We start from the raw sequence: 15,555 nt of genomic DNA on the forward strand, positions 1-15,555 counted from the left end.
GGCCATTTCGGGATCTCACGTGTCGAAAAGGACGCCGTTTTGTCAGCCAACGCATCCTTGTCGTGAGAGGATATACCCGCGCGCTACCGAAATGCTGAGAATCCGACATGACCCCTGGAGAGTGGAGATGTTACTTCTTCCATGCCCACGGGGTCAACAGCCCTGCGCCTCCTCGGCTCATCGTTCGTTTCCACGGTTTCTAGAACACCATCCTGAAGACTTCCATTCTGTAGACTGTAGCTGCATGCAGGTGATCAACCCGACACCCGACCATCAAGCATAAAAGCTCGCGCGAAGTAGCGCCAGACTCGCCATGCACACGTCGTCCCCCATGCATGACCGACGGCGAAGCCAGACTTTTGACTTTGCAGGCAACAAAGTCTTCTTTCAACCCAATGTCATACTTCTGACTGAGCGAGGCTGAACCACTAGCCAATCCAAGCCGCAGAGCATGCTTACATGTACTGCATGAGGTCTTTGCATCACCTGCGTTAGTGACTTGCCTCGAATTCTACAGCACCATCTGCTTCACCCAAGAGTTACCATGATCGATCGGCTGCAAACGCTCTCCGAATCTGCTTGGTGTATACTAAATCCTCCACCAAGCCGACCCGACATCCAAACGCCGACTGTCCTCAAGAAAGACGGGCTTTTGCTTTCCGCTGGCAAATGCTTGCTGAGATTGCTTGTTCTCTAGGGTTACAGTACTCCGAACTCACCCATCCCAGCAACGGCCCGTCCCCCGCCCAAGGTGAGGTGCAAATTTGCGAAGAAGGTTCATCTGCGTAGCGTTCGACAGAACACCGGCAGACCAAGACATAGCCAAGCCATCCCCAGTCGTGCTCTGGCATGCCCCGCCGATCCTGGTGCTTCTGTGCTTCTTCGAGAAACATGGCCTGCGCCGTGCTCGCAGACATTCCATGATCCTCACGTCTTATGCCAAGCGATTCTTGTCCGAGTGCTTGGGCCTTCCTTTGCGCCCACTACGGTACACGGCATTCTGTAGCGTATGGCACATCTGCCACCCGATGTGGAACCACTGACAGTGCCAGACAGTGATAGATCATCATAGATGCTGCCTCGCGGCAACGATCGTCACTCTTGCGTGAGCCAGTCACCACTGTGAGAGCAGAAGATGAGCCACACCGATACATCGGGTACAGTGACACCGTTGCCGGAAGTACTGCGCCGTGGACTCGTGGCTCTTACATTCTTCGGACTCCTGTCGCTGACGCTGGCGACCGCTCTCTTTGTTCATCTGGTATATCGACTAGTCACTTGGAGACCTGGAACTTTGGCACGAATCAATCAGTATGTGGCGCTCCTGCTCAACCTGGTACTGGCGGATATGCAGCAGGCGGCTGGGTTCTCCATGAGCGCTCACTGGCTGATGAAGGACGGTATCATCGCTCACACCGATGCGTGCTGGGCTCAGGGCTTCGTATTGAACGCAGGTGACGTCGCTGCAGCTGTCTTCACCTTCGCCATGGCCGGACACGTCTTTGCGGATATTGTGTGCGACTACCGACTCGGGCACAAAGCGTTCCTGCTCACCATCCTCTCGCTCTGGGTATCGGTCTACGTCTGCTCCTCCATTGGCATCATCATGTTTCCGAAGGACTTTTACGCCGGAGCTGGAGCATGGTGCTGGATAAATGCAAAGTACATGGATGAAAGACTGTACATGCACTACCTCTGGCTTTTGATGACGGAATTCGGAGCCGTGGTCATATATTCGTTAATGTTCCTCGTTTTGTGGAAGCGGGTTCGATCATTCTTCTATGCAGACTCGGATCCCGACGGTGGCATGCAGCTACGAGCAGAATCTGCGGCGCGGAGTGTGATTGTGTACCCGCTCATATACGTGATCTGTACCCTACCGGCGGTCGTGGTTCGGCTCAAGATCATGACAGGAAGTACATTTGGCTGGCCGACCATGACCGCGATTGGAGTCTTCCTGTCGTCCATCGGCACGTTCGACGTTGTACTGTACACCATCACCCGACGGTCACTAATTTTCGGACCCACAATACCGGACCAGAATACCCACGGTCTACAGACCTTCACAACGTGGGGCAACTTCCGAACGGACCACTTCTACGGCACAACGACCACGGTCGAGGTAAACAGGGCCAGGAATGACAGCACAGCCCCATTTATGCAGCGCGGCGATGAAGATAGTGGCGATGGGTTCGAGAGCCAGGCTATTGACAAAAGCGACAAGATTATCATGACGGCGACCGTTGAACAGACCTCGAACTTAGCGACCGAGGAAGAAATCGAAGCGATCAAGAAATGGGAAAGAGAGAGATACCCCGAACAGTACCCAGGCGACGACGATCCATCACATATGGAGCTCACGTTCCTGTCGGACAATGTAGAGATCGAGACTAGTATGGAGAATGATGGACTACAGCTACACCGGACTCTCAGGCCAGTATTGGCGATACCCCCAGTTGCCGTGACCCGCAGCGCTCCCTGAAAGACGTTCACTCCTTCTTCGAGTATTTTGGCATATACATCGTGGAAAACCCACAGAGCTTCGCGACGTTGGCAAGAGCACCTTGCAGTCTCCATGGAATCCACCATCGTAGTGGACCGAGGAATGTCCAGCCTGGGAAGATGACCATGGTGGAATTAGTCTCGGTCCTGCGAAATCCGTCAGCTAACGCACCATACCAATTAACCCGGGCGCCACTCACTGGCTCAACATCATCTGCAACAGATTTGGCTGCCTCTTCTCCTCAAAACATTGTCCCGTGTACATGAAGATCTGATCAAAGAATGGCACATCCATCGGTTTCGGCACATTACTGGGATGCCCCCAGGCCAGGATTATGGAGTCTTCTTCCATCGGAACCGGCCATGGAAAATGAGGTAGCCAGGGCGGGACTGTATAGGGCTCGTTGGAGGGTGTGAGGATCACGTCTTGGGTGTCGTAGCCGGCTGTCAGGCCCCATTTGCCTTGGAGGACTTTGAAGGTCTCGACTTGGTCGAAGTGGAGGTGGAGCGGCGGCGACTGGGGCTCATCAGCTGGTGGCATCTCGTGGTCGGTGAAGAGGCAGAGTTACGATCGGATGGCTCTTGCCTTGCTTCACCAGAGGATGCGATCCGGTTATGGTCATACGGATAAGGAAGCTGGGATGTCGAGTCAGCACTGCACCGGTTGGATACGCTGGCAAAGACTCAAAGTGTCGTACGTGGCATCAAGCTCGTCATCTTGCAGGAATTCGGCGGTGATTGAGCCGTCGAAGAGGATGTATGGGCCTGCGATCACTTTTGGGTCTTTCTTGTTGTTGAGAGAGGACATCTTGAAACGTGCTGCTGGAGCATTCGGAAAAGTGCTTGGGAAGCAGGTTGGCTCTTTTTTGTGGTCGTGGTGGTTCGGACCCGAAATCCTTCGAGCAGAAGGGGCATCCTGGATGTCGATCACTTTTTGATGTGCGGCTGAGGCAGGAGCATGTACTTTATCCGGAGCGTGCCTTCAATGTTTGGTATGTCCACGAACAGAGGCCGGACGGTGCACGATCATCGCGTGGTAAGATGGTAAGATGTCTGGAGTGGAAGGCGACTGCCCAGATGGCCGTCTCGCATGTGGACAGCAAGATTTCCAAGGAAGGACATCACTCCATCTCTAGCACCCAGCTGCCACGTCCCTTCAACCGACCGCAGAACAAGAGAGGAAGTCTTTCACCTTCTCCCATGGATCCCGCCCGTTGGAGGTGGTGGTGGGGTACGATAATTGCCAGCGCAAGGCTGGTGGTTACCACCCCAAGCGCCGCCACCGACCGCTACCCGACTACCTTGAACACCGCCTTACCTTTTGTCGACCTGTGACCGCGGCTCGGGACTCGGCGCTTGTGACTTAGGACTTGAGGGAGAACACGTAGTCGACAAAAATAGTCATATTTGCTGTCTGTGCCGAGCGTTGGAGTGGCATGTGATAGAGTCACGATTGGTGTCGACTGACGACCACGCTGGTTTTGTGACTGTCGTTGAGAAGAGAGTTGACAAGTTCGTGCAGTAGCGATAGACGAGCTCATCATGGTTCAAAGATGTGAGTTAGCCAGTCAAGCAGGAGACCGAACTGTGGTGACTCGCGCAACGCGGCCGCTCACTTGTGGCCGTGCCTTCACTAGCTCCGGTAACATGTGCACTAACGCCAGTAGCGGGACACTCAGGACGCTGCGCACGTTTCACCTTCTACACCATAAGACATCGACAAGATCAGAGCACCGCCAAATCCCTGCCATCACCACCACCTACCGAGCTCCGCTTCGCGACCGACACTCAACAGGCTAAGCACAATACTATATGTGCGACCAACAGCTAGCACCATCCATAATGTCGACTAAAGAGGACGAGCGCTGCCGCCTTCTCGAGTTGCCTGGGAAACTCCGCAATCGCATTTACCGTGATGCGCTCGTGCTCGGCCCAGGTCTCGAGATCCCGGTCAAGGCTACGGGCTACAACACCGAGGGACTCATGCGCACATGCAAGACCATCCGCAACGAGACCACAAGTCTCTTCTATTGTGAGAATCATTTCGCAGTCGAAGTCTGGGACTATGATCCGACCGCGCTCATTCGTTTCACCGCCATCTTATCTTCGCTCGGATTTTCTTCGCTCGGATCTGACAACGCTAAGATGCACATCGAAGGAGATGTGAAGAGCAAAAAGCCTTCCTGGCCTAACTTTTTGCGCCTGCTGCAGGGTATCCACGAGGATAAAGTCATTCGCATTCCGAGCACACCGGCTGCGGGCTTGGAAAGGGGTGGGCAATCTTTGGAGGATATGGTTGTAGCAGGACTGGTCGTGCTTGTGATGCAAACGAGGGATCTGTCGTGGACACGGGTTCGAGACCTGTTGAGAGAGCAGCGACCAGTGCTGGGTAGGATCGATGCAGCGTGGATGGAGGAGGATGTGTAGAAGGGGAAATGTTGGCCTCGAGAAAAGGCGAATCTATTGCGAAGGGAATGAGTCTGAGGTATGTGTAAGAGAGCACATCACAAGAGCTCTCTTGCGGGGATACAAGCAGATAGAATCATGGGCTGTGACTGTGGAACATGCAAGAGAACACTACGGCCGTTGGTATCGTACCCATCATGTGATGGCAATCCAGCGTACCGCGGCGTCCGCAGCATAGTCGAAGGAGACATTACTGTTGCAAGGCTGACACGAGTCTCGACCAGTCTGCAGAGGTATGGAAGACACTAGCCACCATTTTGGCAAGGCTTTGCAATCGTGCCGACCTACTGGCAGTGGCGCGTCCGCGCGTGGATGAACTCTATTGCAGTGGACACACATTCGCTCACAACGTGGATAGGGCGGCTACAGCTAGTAATGTCTCGAGGACACCCCAGGACGTTCCTGAGTACGACCACATGGAGGCAGTTCCAGGAAATCAGACAAGACTGGCTTGTGCAAGGCTGTGGACATAGTGAACGACTTCTTAGCCATCCTGGCTATGCGTTACTCTCTACTGCCTTCTCCGGTCTGGCTCCTTCGTTACTGCCTCTTAGAGACTTAGCCACTCATCGGCCATGTGCTAACCAGATTCCATGCTAAGAGTGATGGCGCCACTGCACAAAGACGATAATGGACAGCGCTTCATAAGAGGAGCCCAGATCCACCTCAACTTCCCCATATTGCCTTTGAGTCAATCGACCAGCGACAATGCTCCTCTCTTACCTCACCAGCATTGCAGCGCTAGCATCTCTCGCCACCGCAGCAAGATGTGCGAACTACTCCAATTGCAAATGCCACAGCAACGACGATAAAGTACACCACCAGTCCACTCCCCCTCCATTCTTTCGCATACGCTAACATCGTTACCTCGCCACTAGCTCCAGCGGAATTCCGTAACGAAGGCTGCCTGAGATAGAGGTTATAGAGCTAAGTGGTGGTTGGCGGAGTATACTGATGCCGCGGGTGATAATCGCCAGTGTAAGGGCGTCAATGGGGGAGGTATTGTGAGTAATGCCTGGTCTTGGGATTCCAATGGCATGGGGTGTGGAGGGTGAGGACAGCGGCTGACGATACATGTGTTAGAACAATTGCGATTGGGAAACAATGTGCAAATTGGTTGATGAAAAAACCTATCAGTGGTGTTGGGATAAGGATGAAGGGCATGCTTAAGTGGTGACCTGACACAACAAGTGAGGGCATATGGTGCGGGACAGTCGTCGTTGAAAGAGGAATATCTACGATAAGATCATACCAAACCATCCTTCTCCTGCGCCTGCAACCTGCTCCCTAACGCTTGCTTCGGCCTCGTCACGTTCCTTAGCCCAAGCCAGGGCTCATTGATCGGGCTCGGCCCCGTGTAGATCGCAAGATCATACAGCAAACCACCAAACAGACCTACACGGTGTCAGCATGCAGTTCATTCCTCCTTCGAGACAAAACGGCTTACATCCACAAAACGGCGCTACCATCGGGATCCAGAAATAATACCCTCCAGCACTCCACACGCCCCGGTACCCAACAGCATAACTCATCAACCTTGGGCCGAAGTCTCGAGCGAGATTGATGGCATACCCTGTGTCCCAGCCAAACGCCGCTCCAAGGCCGAAGATGAGGAAGAATAGACCCAGCGGGAACCAAGACCCTGAGGCGCTGAAGGTGCCCTTGTTACTGTCGTCCTTGAGCGCGAAGATTACGAACATCAACAAACTACTTGCGATGAACTCCGAGAAGAACTGGCTAGCCTTGGTAAGGTCTGCTTGCGGGTATGTACAGAAGATGGCACCAGTAGCATTTGCAGCAGGCGGAACAGTGCGTAGTCCGGCTCCGCCTTCGAAGGTATTGATGCCGTTGATGTAATTTGCGTAGACGATACCCGCTCCTACGAAGCCGCCGAGGAACTGAGCGAGGAGATAGATTGGGAAGCGGCGCCAGGGTAACTTCCTCAGCACACAATTCGTGAAGGTGATGGCGGGATCTGCTCACACAAGTCAATACGCCAACTCATCACACAGGCGCGCTTGCAACACTCGGACGCTTGCGACAACTCACTGAGATAAGCACCACTATCCCCCGCTACGTAGATCCCCAACATCACACCCAAACCCCATCCCCAGGAGATAGACTGGTAAGAACCATACCCATTCATTCCCGGCGCACTGGTCATGCCTGCAGAAAGAAGCACTTGCGCAACGCTTCCATTGCCGAAGCAGACCATAATCATCACGCCGAAGAACTCAGCCAAAGGCTCCTTGAACGCGGCGCGAGTCTTGGGCCACCAGAGATTCGCATGGTCGGCCGTGTCGTGTTCGCCAATGATGGGGGCCGTGGGCATCAGCCCCAAGCGAGATCGCAATCCCTTCACATGAGAAGTTGTGCGGACAGTGTCGACATCGTCTTTCTCGCCGGGCGGAAGAGTCTGTTCTTGAGCGTGTTCGTGGTGGGAGATGTCGATTGTGGGGATGGAGTGCAGCGATACTGGGCGCAGTGGTTCGTCCTTTTCGTGCGAGTGGAGAGATTTCTCACCACTGCTGGACCGGTCTGTCGCGGTGGTTTGGGCGTTGCGGTCCATGGCTACTCCTCAACAACACTTTTTGTCCAATGCTATGGCTGTGAGGATATCATCTTCTTTGTGCTCAAGGTAAGCTGAGGTGCTGCTCAGTGCTCACGCGCCAGAGGCATCCTTCGCTTAGCGACAAAGGAACGCCACCTCGGCCACCCAACCGTGAGCCGTTCATGCTGTGACGCAGAAATGCATTGTTATGAATGGTTCGCATGCAGATCTGCATACCAACCCGTGCGGCTCTGCGGTTAGGCCGTTAGAGCTCCAGTAGCTGAAAGTCTCCACCTCCGCGATCTCCATGTTGGGGAAGTCGGGGTTGTTTGGCGAGGTGAACGAAGTTACACCCTCGGTAGTCTGCTACATGGCACGAGGGATCTTCGGCTCCGGGGAGTCGGGCTGACTGCATAGAATTGTTTGACGTGTGTTCGACGTGCGTCTTTGTCACGATCGTGATGAGATGCGATGTATGAAATGCTGTTGCTAGACACGGACAAGGTGGTATCTGTCGCACTTTTCATCGTCCCTGCCCGCGAGAAGTACATCATGCTGTGTCGGTGCAACCATGGTTCGTTCTTTCCAATCGCTGGGTCATTCGTCCTGAAAGATATGTGAACACCAAATACTCTATGGTCAACGCTCAACTGCAGAATGTCTCGGAATCACCTCAATCTTACCAGTGACATCTCTCCCATACCATCTTCCCCGACGTAGCATGCCATCACTAGCCACCGCCCTCATCCTTATCCCAACACCACTGGTACGTGTTCTCATCCACTGCGCTACACAGCGTATCCCAATCACAATTATTCTACTCCAGAATCAGCTTCATCCTCACCCCTCATCATCAAGCCCTGACTGACAATAGCCCCTCCATTCACGCCCTTACACTGATGGTTTCCCCCCTCGGCAATGTACTCAGCTAAAATCCATTTGAGATCGTAGCCGTTCTCGCAGGCTTTCCTCGTTACGGCGTCGCGATGGAGCTGAGTTGAAGAAAGTTGTCAGTGCGTGAAATGAACATTTTGGAGGGAGGTCCCTTTGGAAGACGTGGACATGCCTTGTCATCTTTGTGGTGGCATTTACAATTGGAGTAGAGGGCGCAAGAGGTAGCGAAGCTCGCTTGCGAGGCGAGGGTCGCGAGGTGGGACAGTAACATGTCGGAGGCGGATCACTAGGTGGAGATGTAAGAAACTATGGATATGCTACTCTTATGGAGCATAGTCAATGAGAGAGCTATGGCCAGTGGTGCCATCGTCGGGAACATCCGCTCTCTTTCGTACGAACCGTCTTTGCGAGACAAGAGAACCGTCGTCCTATGCCTGTTTTGTGCAGTGCTAAAGGGCGTACTTCGGTGCGTGCACTTAACAAGAGTCAAGTTCATGGCCATTTCTGGTAGTGCAGCCTTCGCTGACGCCAGAGCGCTATATTGACTTCTGATGGCCAAGTGAGGACCAGGGTATTGGCGAATTGCTCCTCCTCTCCAAGAGGGAGAGAGTCAGAAAGAAGTGGTCCATCGCTCCAACACGCTGTACCGTTTGCCATCCCTTTACGGACCAGAGGGTAATTAGGTCATCGGCAGTGACCTGCCTGGTATTCACTCAAGTCGCCGCTTGTAGGGCTATATAGCCAATCGAGTGACTGACGGGGGGGTTGCACGGACTCGAAAACTGGGTCCGCTATCGCTTTGAAAGGTCAAGATCGCGCATTAGCTACGGAAGCTATATGAGCATGAGTTTTCAAAGGGATTGGTGTAGCGCAAGGCAGTTGAGTAATCCAGCCTAATTAGGGCAGTGCTGAAGGCAAAATTCCGGGAAAGGCACCAGGCGAGGCTCCGGTCACTTGGCGAGTAGTATTAGTAGTCCCTATACGACTGCGAGACATCGCTAAAAGGGCGGCTAGTTCTTCCATCCCCATGTTGACTGATCGAGACTCGCGTCGGCCTTTGGGGGACATTTCTGGTCCAATTGTGCTGTTGGCAATAGTTTCGCTCGACTGCCACCACATAATCAATTTGACCAAGCGACCCTTGCTCCTTCAACTACATATGCGCTTACTCGCCAGGTCGTTGATATTCGTTCCCGAATGATGTGTGCGAGCTGATACCCAGATGATCCCCACTAGAATAGGCACCGTAATGCCGGGGAAATTTGTTTCCATACTCTCGCTGAACTTTGTCGTTTCGCCACATGCATCTCGTGGACCTCTGCGACTTCGCTTAGAGTTTCTGCAGCTTCGTTATGTATCGAGGTCGGGAGGCGTCTGGATGGTACCAGAGCTTTTTGCAGCAAACGGTTCGTGTCATAAATGTGGCTTCAAAGCATGGCCCGGCGCGGATTCCGAAGCATTTCTCGGACCAGTATGGGTTCCGCAAAAATCAATGATGAGCTGAAGCAGACGATACAGAAGCGAATGCAGACCGGCACACCGCGCTTTCTGTTCCGCGTGTGGCATGCAGAGTCCGGTGGTACTGTCGGACTGAATACCATCAATCGAATAACACCGCTTAGATTTCGCCTGAACCCAACACATAGCAGGAACTTCTTTGACAACAGCATCGAAGACCTTGCTCAGACTGCCGAAGACCACATACAGAGCGGTAAGATACCCGAGGGCACAATGTACTCGTCCTGGACCCAGTCCCTCCCGCAGGCTCTCGTCTGGGCCTGCATCCGTTTGAAGACCAGATCCAAGCATCTCCACCTCTGCATACTCGATACTCGAGAACTCTCAAGCGCTCAGGTGGTTCTCCATACGTATGCTATGCGTGAGCTGCTTTCGGAGAAAATCAGCGAGTGGGTGGACTACGAGCTGTTGGCTTACGGTCCGCTCGAAGGTCCAGTTTATAAGGCAGTGCCACTGAACGACATCCCCAAGGTCGACTTGGAAAGGTTCTATGCGGGTTTCTGCCAGAACATGTTAAATCCGAAGGTGGGCGAAGGATTCTTCAAGAAAGGTGACGCAGCATCGCTGCTGTCGGCGGCCAGCGACATTGGCAGACTGTTTGGTGAGTACTCACTGCCTATGCAAGTCCATCTATTGTCTTGCATGTCTCACACCGATATCAATCATGCAACCATTGTCGATGCGCTATCTGGCCCAACAGTTCCAGAGGAGTGGTTGGATGACCCCGATCCAACAGACCTTGATGTTGCGGGTCACACAGAAGCACAACGAGCAGCCATCATCCTGCGTGATCTTGCGATACGCGCCCATCGCCGTGGTCTGGGAGTGTCGACTTCGGGCGGAAGGCAAGATTTGCAAAAGTCGCAAGAGCTCAAGAGAACACATATGCTGGCGGGTGGGGTGACGCCACATCCCATGATACCAAAGCATGTGTAAGAGCACGAGATGACGCACGAGGCCGGGAGGGCATCGTGGAGCGAACAGGTGAAAGTACTATGCCTTCCTTTCGTTCCAGAATGAAGTCCGGGAACAGATCACTCAATGGAATCATTAGAGGTTCAAGGCTCCTGGATACCAATTCTTCCCGATGTTGTCGATCTCCTTGATGAACCTTGAACTGGTGATCTGCATATTGCCTCGTGTCTTGGCAGTCTTCGGATCATGGTCGTCTGGTGTATAGAAGGGATTCCTTAGTAGTCGGATGTATGCTGTCTGCAATGCTTGAAATGCCTAAGAAACCACATTAGCCGCTATTCACAGACACATCCCGCTAGACTTACGGGCGAAAGATCAGAATTCCTCAAGCCCAGCATACTCGTCTTCACAGCTTCAGAGTTCGGTGCAACCCTTCCTTCCATATCAACCACAATGACAAGCTTGACACCAGTATTAAGAAGCCAGCCATAGAGTGCAATACGTTCATCCAGAGCATGAAGAAGACCAAAGTCTTGGCCGACCGTCTTGCTTGGTATGCGTGCTTCGAAGATGTCGAGTGATGAGTTGAGCATCATCTCGTACTCCAGCTGATCGCGAGGCTCCTCCTTGTCTTGGTATGTCGCTGGGAAGAGGGCGACATGAAGAGGGTTGTTGTGTCTGCCGATGACGCCTATGGCGGCGATTGAAGGAGAGCGGTCCATGGTGAAGATATTCAGTGCTTCATGTGCATTGTATGGCAGTATTCATAGCATTTGCTTGCCATTGATGTAGTGTTCCTGACTGTTGAAGTTCACGAAATGGTGATACTGCTCGGATGTCGCTGCCGAAGAGCCCTGCAACAGCTTCCGCTTGACCAGCCAATGAGGAAGTCGCTGATTCGCATCGACCTCATGATTCTGGAGGCGAGGAAGGGACGCCAGCATTGAATACACACCTACCCGACTCTCCTCGCTCCCTACACTCCCCTCACTCCCTCCATACCTCACACCCAGGATGTTCGTACTACGGCGGCAGACTCAGGCGTTGGCGCTGCGCGGTACGTCCACTTGCGAGACCATCCGCGCGACAGAAGCAGAAAACTGACAGCAGCACCAACAGCCAACCCAGTGACCGCACTCCAGCCTCTACGAACAGCGAACGCCGCCTTCATCTCTTCATCGTCGAACAAGAAGGCAGACCCGCATGCCGGCCCTACTACCGCCGTCCGAGCAGTCGGTCCATCAAATGTTAAGGGCAACCCAGGCGCGCCTTCACCGATGAAGAAGGTCACAGAGGGCATGGAAGTGCCATTGGCAAGTCAGGAAGGAAACAAGGGTGTCGTACAATATGCGCTGTAAGGAGTTGCTACACGACGAGCTGGCAATGGCGGGATACTGATATGTTCTAGCACGACTCTGGACTCGATCGCCAACTGGGCACGACAAGGCTCCCTCTGGCCCATGACCTTCGGTCTCGCCTGCTGCGCCGTCGAGATGATGCACCTTTCCACCCCACGATACGACCAAGATCGACTTGGTATAATTTTCCGTGCCTCGCCACGTCAATCCGATGTCATGATCGTCGCCGGCACACTTACCAACAAGATGGCACCCGCACTGCGACAAGTCTACGATCAGATGCCAGATCCCCGTTGGGTCATTTCCATGGGCTCGTGCGCGAACGGTGGAGGATACTACCACTACAGCTACAGCGTGACAAGAGGGTGTGACCGAATTGTGCCAGTGGATATCTATGTGCCGGGCTGTCCGCCGACGAGTGAGGCGCTTATGTACGGTATCTTCCAGCTTCAGAAGAAGATGAGGCATACCAAGATTACGAGGATGTGGTACAGAAAGTAAAGGGAGAGGGGGGAAGAAGAAAGGACGAGAGGCATGGCATACCCGGCGTTGCGGCGAACAGGCACGAACAGCGGCCTTGTGTTCATATGTACATATTCTACGAATAAGATGGAAACTGTGTACTGCAGCCGCCTCTACGGCCACATCCCATCAACCGAAGAAGACCGAAGTATGAGAAACACCACCAGGCACATAAATGTGTGTTACCGTACAGCCACGCAGCCGCCGGCGATGTGCTCCGGCTCCAGTTTCGTGCAACATCAGAGCATGGTGACATATCTCGGCTTCAGCTTTCCGGATCGAGCGAATAGATTGGTACGCGGGCTCACATCAGATGCTCGTGCGCTCGAATGTGTGATGAGCCACACGCCGTGCTAGCGCAAGTTCTGCTTCAACGACCGAAAGCATATTATGAATTCGACAGTAAGCTTTCGACCAGTACGTGGATGACGTGCACACCATCGGAAGCACAAATAGTAAGATGAATCCACTTCCAGACTGAGCGAAGGTCCCTTGTACAACGAAACCTATCGAGCAAGTCACCCAGTTAACAAGATGCGCTTCACAAACGCCGTCCTCCTAGCAGCTGCTAACAACCTCGCGCTGGCACAAAACTCATCAACCACACCCGGCTACCATGCAGCACCGCACTACGTTGCGTCCACCATCCCCGCCAGTAACACAGACCTCACATTCGGCCACAACTACGCCGTCCTCAACCTCGACTTGATCAACGCCCTCGTCGGCAGCGTAGCCTCCTCTCCCAACGGCCAGCGCTTCATCTCAAACACCGCCAAATGGATTGATTTCATTGACGCCCAACACCCAAAGCCTCTGTCCATCTTCACGCGGATCTACTACAGTACTGCTCGTAAGCCAGAGCTTGGGCCACAGTGTGCGAAGGTGCCTTTTGCGAAAGCTGGAGGCACGCTAGGGACGAAGGAGGATCCCAACACAGAGATATATCCAGCTTTCAAGGTTAATGATGCGGCTGGAGATGTTGTGTTGCAGAAGACGAGGTATTATGCTGGGTTTGGGAATCAGCTCGAGGAGATTCTGAGCTCGAATAAGATCGACACCGTCGTTCTATCTGGTATCAGGACCAGTGGAGTTATCCTGAGCACAGTGTACCAGCTCTTCAACCTGAATTACAACGTGTAAGTATGAGAATCAGTTGTGGTAGGAGGAGCCGGCCGCTGACTATGTGGTGCAGATATGTCATCGCCAATAACACGATCGAAACACCGCCGGATGCAGACTCAGCTATCAATACGGCGATCTTGGAGGGCGTGATTCCGAAGCTTCCGGCTAATGTCATTACGATTGAGCAAGCAATGGCCGCGGTGAGGAAGAGTCCTGTGGAGAGTTGTTGATGGGTCGAGTAAGCGATCGGCTTCGTATGTAAGCGAGCGCTGGTGACAGAGTGTGTTGCCGCCGTCGGTGTCGACTCTATTCCCGGTGAACTGCTAGCGAGATGCATGGCATTGGACTAAAGAGATCGTGACGCGCTGCGGGCTCAAATGTATCGGTATGGCCTCGCTATAGAACTTGATGGCAGCGCGTCAGGCAGAGACGTCTGCTTGATGAATAAAACGAAGTGCTTGTTGGCCATCAGCTTCGTAGCCAGTCCTCGGAGGTCAAGCGGGCCATGAATGGTGGAAGTTGGGACATGATCAGAACGGATTAGAAGATCGCATCATACTCATCATCAGTAAGGGGTCGTTCATCTGACGGCGCCATCATCCTTCTTCCCAACCACCACCGACTCCCTTTCAACACTACTAGTCAAACTATCTGCACCCTATTTACTCCATCCCACCCCATGCCCTTGTCCTTCCTTCCCATGCGAACTCTTCCCACCAGTCAACTTCCGTTTAATCCACTTCATCGGTCCTGGGGGCACGAGTTGGCCTTGGGTATTGTTATTCTGTGGCGGGCAGGGAGTGTTAGCGAGGGCTCTCCAGAACTATCGAGCGCAAATCACTGTCAAAACGATCCAGGCTCGCAACGCTCACGAAGAGATGAGGATGACAAGAACTTACCTTCCCCATAATCCTATTCGCCTCCTCCTCATCGCCTCTCTTCAGCGCCGCCATGACAGCCGCGGACTTGTCGCGGGCGGACTGGGCTTGAGTACTTGGCATGGAGGTAGCGTCGAGGGTGTTTGTGTTGGGGGCAAAGGCTGGGCCGGCGGCGTTCCAGGAGGAGTTGTTGGCGGCGCCTGGGGTCGGACGTGGGGTCGGACGTGGGGTCGGAGGCCATGTTGGAGGATTCGGGTGTAAGGTGTGTGTGATTGGAGATACTTTGGCGAGGGTGATGGTTATGGATGGGTTGGAGTGTGGTTGGGATAGGATGGTGGAGGTTGAGGTGTTGTGTTATATGTTATGTCACTGAAGTCGATTCAATATGAAGTGAATCTACATGACAATCAATACTTGCGAAAAACCTCGCGATCAACACTCCAGCCCAAGGCGCAGCTCTCTGCAGGGCTGGCTTTGTGGTAGAAGCTATGCATGGCCTTAACCCATTTCGGTACGATCAAAGAAAGCCCATGACGTGAAGGGCCACGTGAAGTGCATGCATCCTTCGATCCTCCGAAGCGTGTACATGTGACCTCTGCATTCTGCATGTTCGAAGCGTGGTGGCATTGCTTCCCGGGGATCTAGTCACATCTTTCGCGAGCGGTCGTGCTATTCTTAGGTGAGAGTATCAGGAGATCAACTTACAGTACCTCTCCGCCTTCTGGCGTACTTCGCCAGACATGCTGGAGAGCGCCTCTACGGATTGTGGTGGCGCTGGGCTGGTGACCAAAATGACTCGGTATCTTGTGATATGTTGTGGGCTGAGACG

The 15,555-nt window shown here is 53.4% G+C and overlaps 9 protein-coding genes across 9 annotated transcripts; 5 read left to right on the forward strand and 4 right to left on the reverse strand.

Moving 5' to 3' along the window:
• Window positions 1–1,135: 1,135 nt before the first annotated feature.
• Window positions 1,136–2,482, forward strand: CLAFUR5_13534 (uncharacterized protein; the record flags this gene model as incomplete). The annotated part of the gene is made up of 1 exon (XM_047912682.1): window positions 1,136–2,482. One exon carries the CDS (start codon window positions 1,136–1,138, stop codon window positions 2,480–2,482), a length of 1,347 nt encoding a protein of 448 aa, XP_047768980.1.
• A 7-nt stretch (window positions 2,483–2,489) lies between these two features.
• Window positions 2,490–3,310, reverse strand: CLAFUR5_13535 (uncharacterized protein; the record flags this gene model as incomplete). Its single annotated transcript, XM_047912683.1, has 4 exons — window positions 2,490–2,649; window positions 2,703–3,019; window positions 3,072–3,138; window positions 3,201–3,310. 4 exons carry the CDS (start codon window positions 3,308–3,310, stop codon window positions 2,490–2,492), a joined length of 654 nt encoding a protein of 217 aa, XP_047768981.1.
• Window positions 3,311–4,344: 1,034 nt separating this feature from the next.
• CLAFUR5_13536 (uncharacterized protein) lies at window positions 4,345–4,929 on the forward strand (the record flags this gene model as incomplete). Its single annotated transcript, XM_047912684.1, has 1 exon — window positions 4,345–4,929. One exon carries the CDS (start codon window positions 4,345–4,347, stop codon window positions 4,927–4,929), a length of 585 nt encoding a protein of 194 aa, XP_047768979.1.
• Window positions 4,930–6,214: 1,285 nt separating this feature from the next.
• On the reverse strand, window positions 6,215–7,537 carry CLAFUR5_13537 (Aquaporin-3; the record flags this gene model as incomplete). Its single annotated transcript, XM_047912685.1, has 3 exons — window positions 6,215–6,363; window positions 6,416–6,943; window positions 7,018–7,537. 3 exons carry the CDS (start codon window positions 7,535–7,537, stop codon window positions 6,215–6,217), a joined length of 1,197 nt encoding a protein of 398 aa, XP_047768836.1.
• Window positions 7,538–9,886: 2,349 nt separating this feature from the next.
• On the forward strand, window positions 9,887–10,867 carry CLAFUR5_13538 (uncharacterized protein; the record flags this gene model as incomplete). Its single annotated transcript, XM_047912686.1, has 1 exon — window positions 9,887–10,867. The coding sequence occupies one exon, from the start codon at window positions 9,887–9,889 to the stop codon at window positions 10,865–10,867; it is 981 nt and encodes a 326-aa protein (XP_047768773.1).
• Window positions 10,868–10,981: 114 nt separating this feature from the next.
• CLAFUR5_13539 (Trafficking protein particle complex subunit 2-like protein) lies at window positions 10,982–11,568 on the reverse strand (the record flags this gene model as incomplete). The annotated part of the gene is made up of 2 exons (XM_047912687.1): window positions 10,982–11,161; window positions 11,212–11,568. The coding sequence occupies 2 exons, from the start codon at window positions 11,566–11,568 to the stop codon at window positions 10,982–10,984; spliced, it is 537 nt and encodes a 178-aa protein (XP_047768774.1).
• A 292-nt stretch (window positions 11,569–11,860) lies between these two features.
• CLAFUR5_13540 (NADH-ubiquinone oxidoreductase) lies at window positions 11,861–12,705 on the forward strand (the record flags this gene model as incomplete). The annotated part of the gene is made up of 3 exons (XM_047912688.1): window positions 11,861–11,903; window positions 11,957–12,200; window positions 12,255–12,705. The coding sequence occupies 3 exons, from the start codon at window positions 11,861–11,863 to the stop codon at window positions 12,703–12,705; spliced, it is 738 nt and encodes a 245-aa protein (XP_047768847.1).
• Window positions 12,706–13,260: 555 nt separating this feature from the next.
• Window positions 13,261–14,078, forward strand: CLAFUR5_13541 (uncharacterized protein; the record flags this gene model as incomplete). The annotated part of the gene is made up of 2 exons (XM_047912689.1): window positions 13,261–13,862; window positions 13,919–14,078. 2 exons carry the CDS (start codon window positions 13,261–13,263, stop codon window positions 14,076–14,078), a joined length of 762 nt encoding a protein of 253 aa, XP_047769189.1.
• A 428-nt stretch (window positions 14,079–14,506) lies between these two features.
• On the reverse strand, window positions 14,507–14,849 carry CLAFUR5_13542 (uncharacterized protein; the record flags this gene model as incomplete). Its single annotated transcript, XM_047912690.1, has 2 exons — window positions 14,507–14,632; window positions 14,748–14,849. The coding sequence occupies 2 exons, from the start codon at window positions 14,847–14,849 to the stop codon at window positions 14,507–14,509; spliced, it is 228 nt and encodes a 75-aa protein (XP_047769188.1).
• Window positions 14,850–15,555: the final 706 nt, after the last annotated feature.

The sequence above is a fragment of the Fulvia fulva genome, chromosome 12 (assembly GCF_020509005.1).
Source record: "Fulvia fulva chromosome 12, complete sequence".
NCBI classification, from domain to species: Eukaryota; Fungi; Ascomycota; class Dothideomycetes; order Mycosphaerellales; family Mycosphaerellaceae; genus Fulvia; species Fulvia fulva.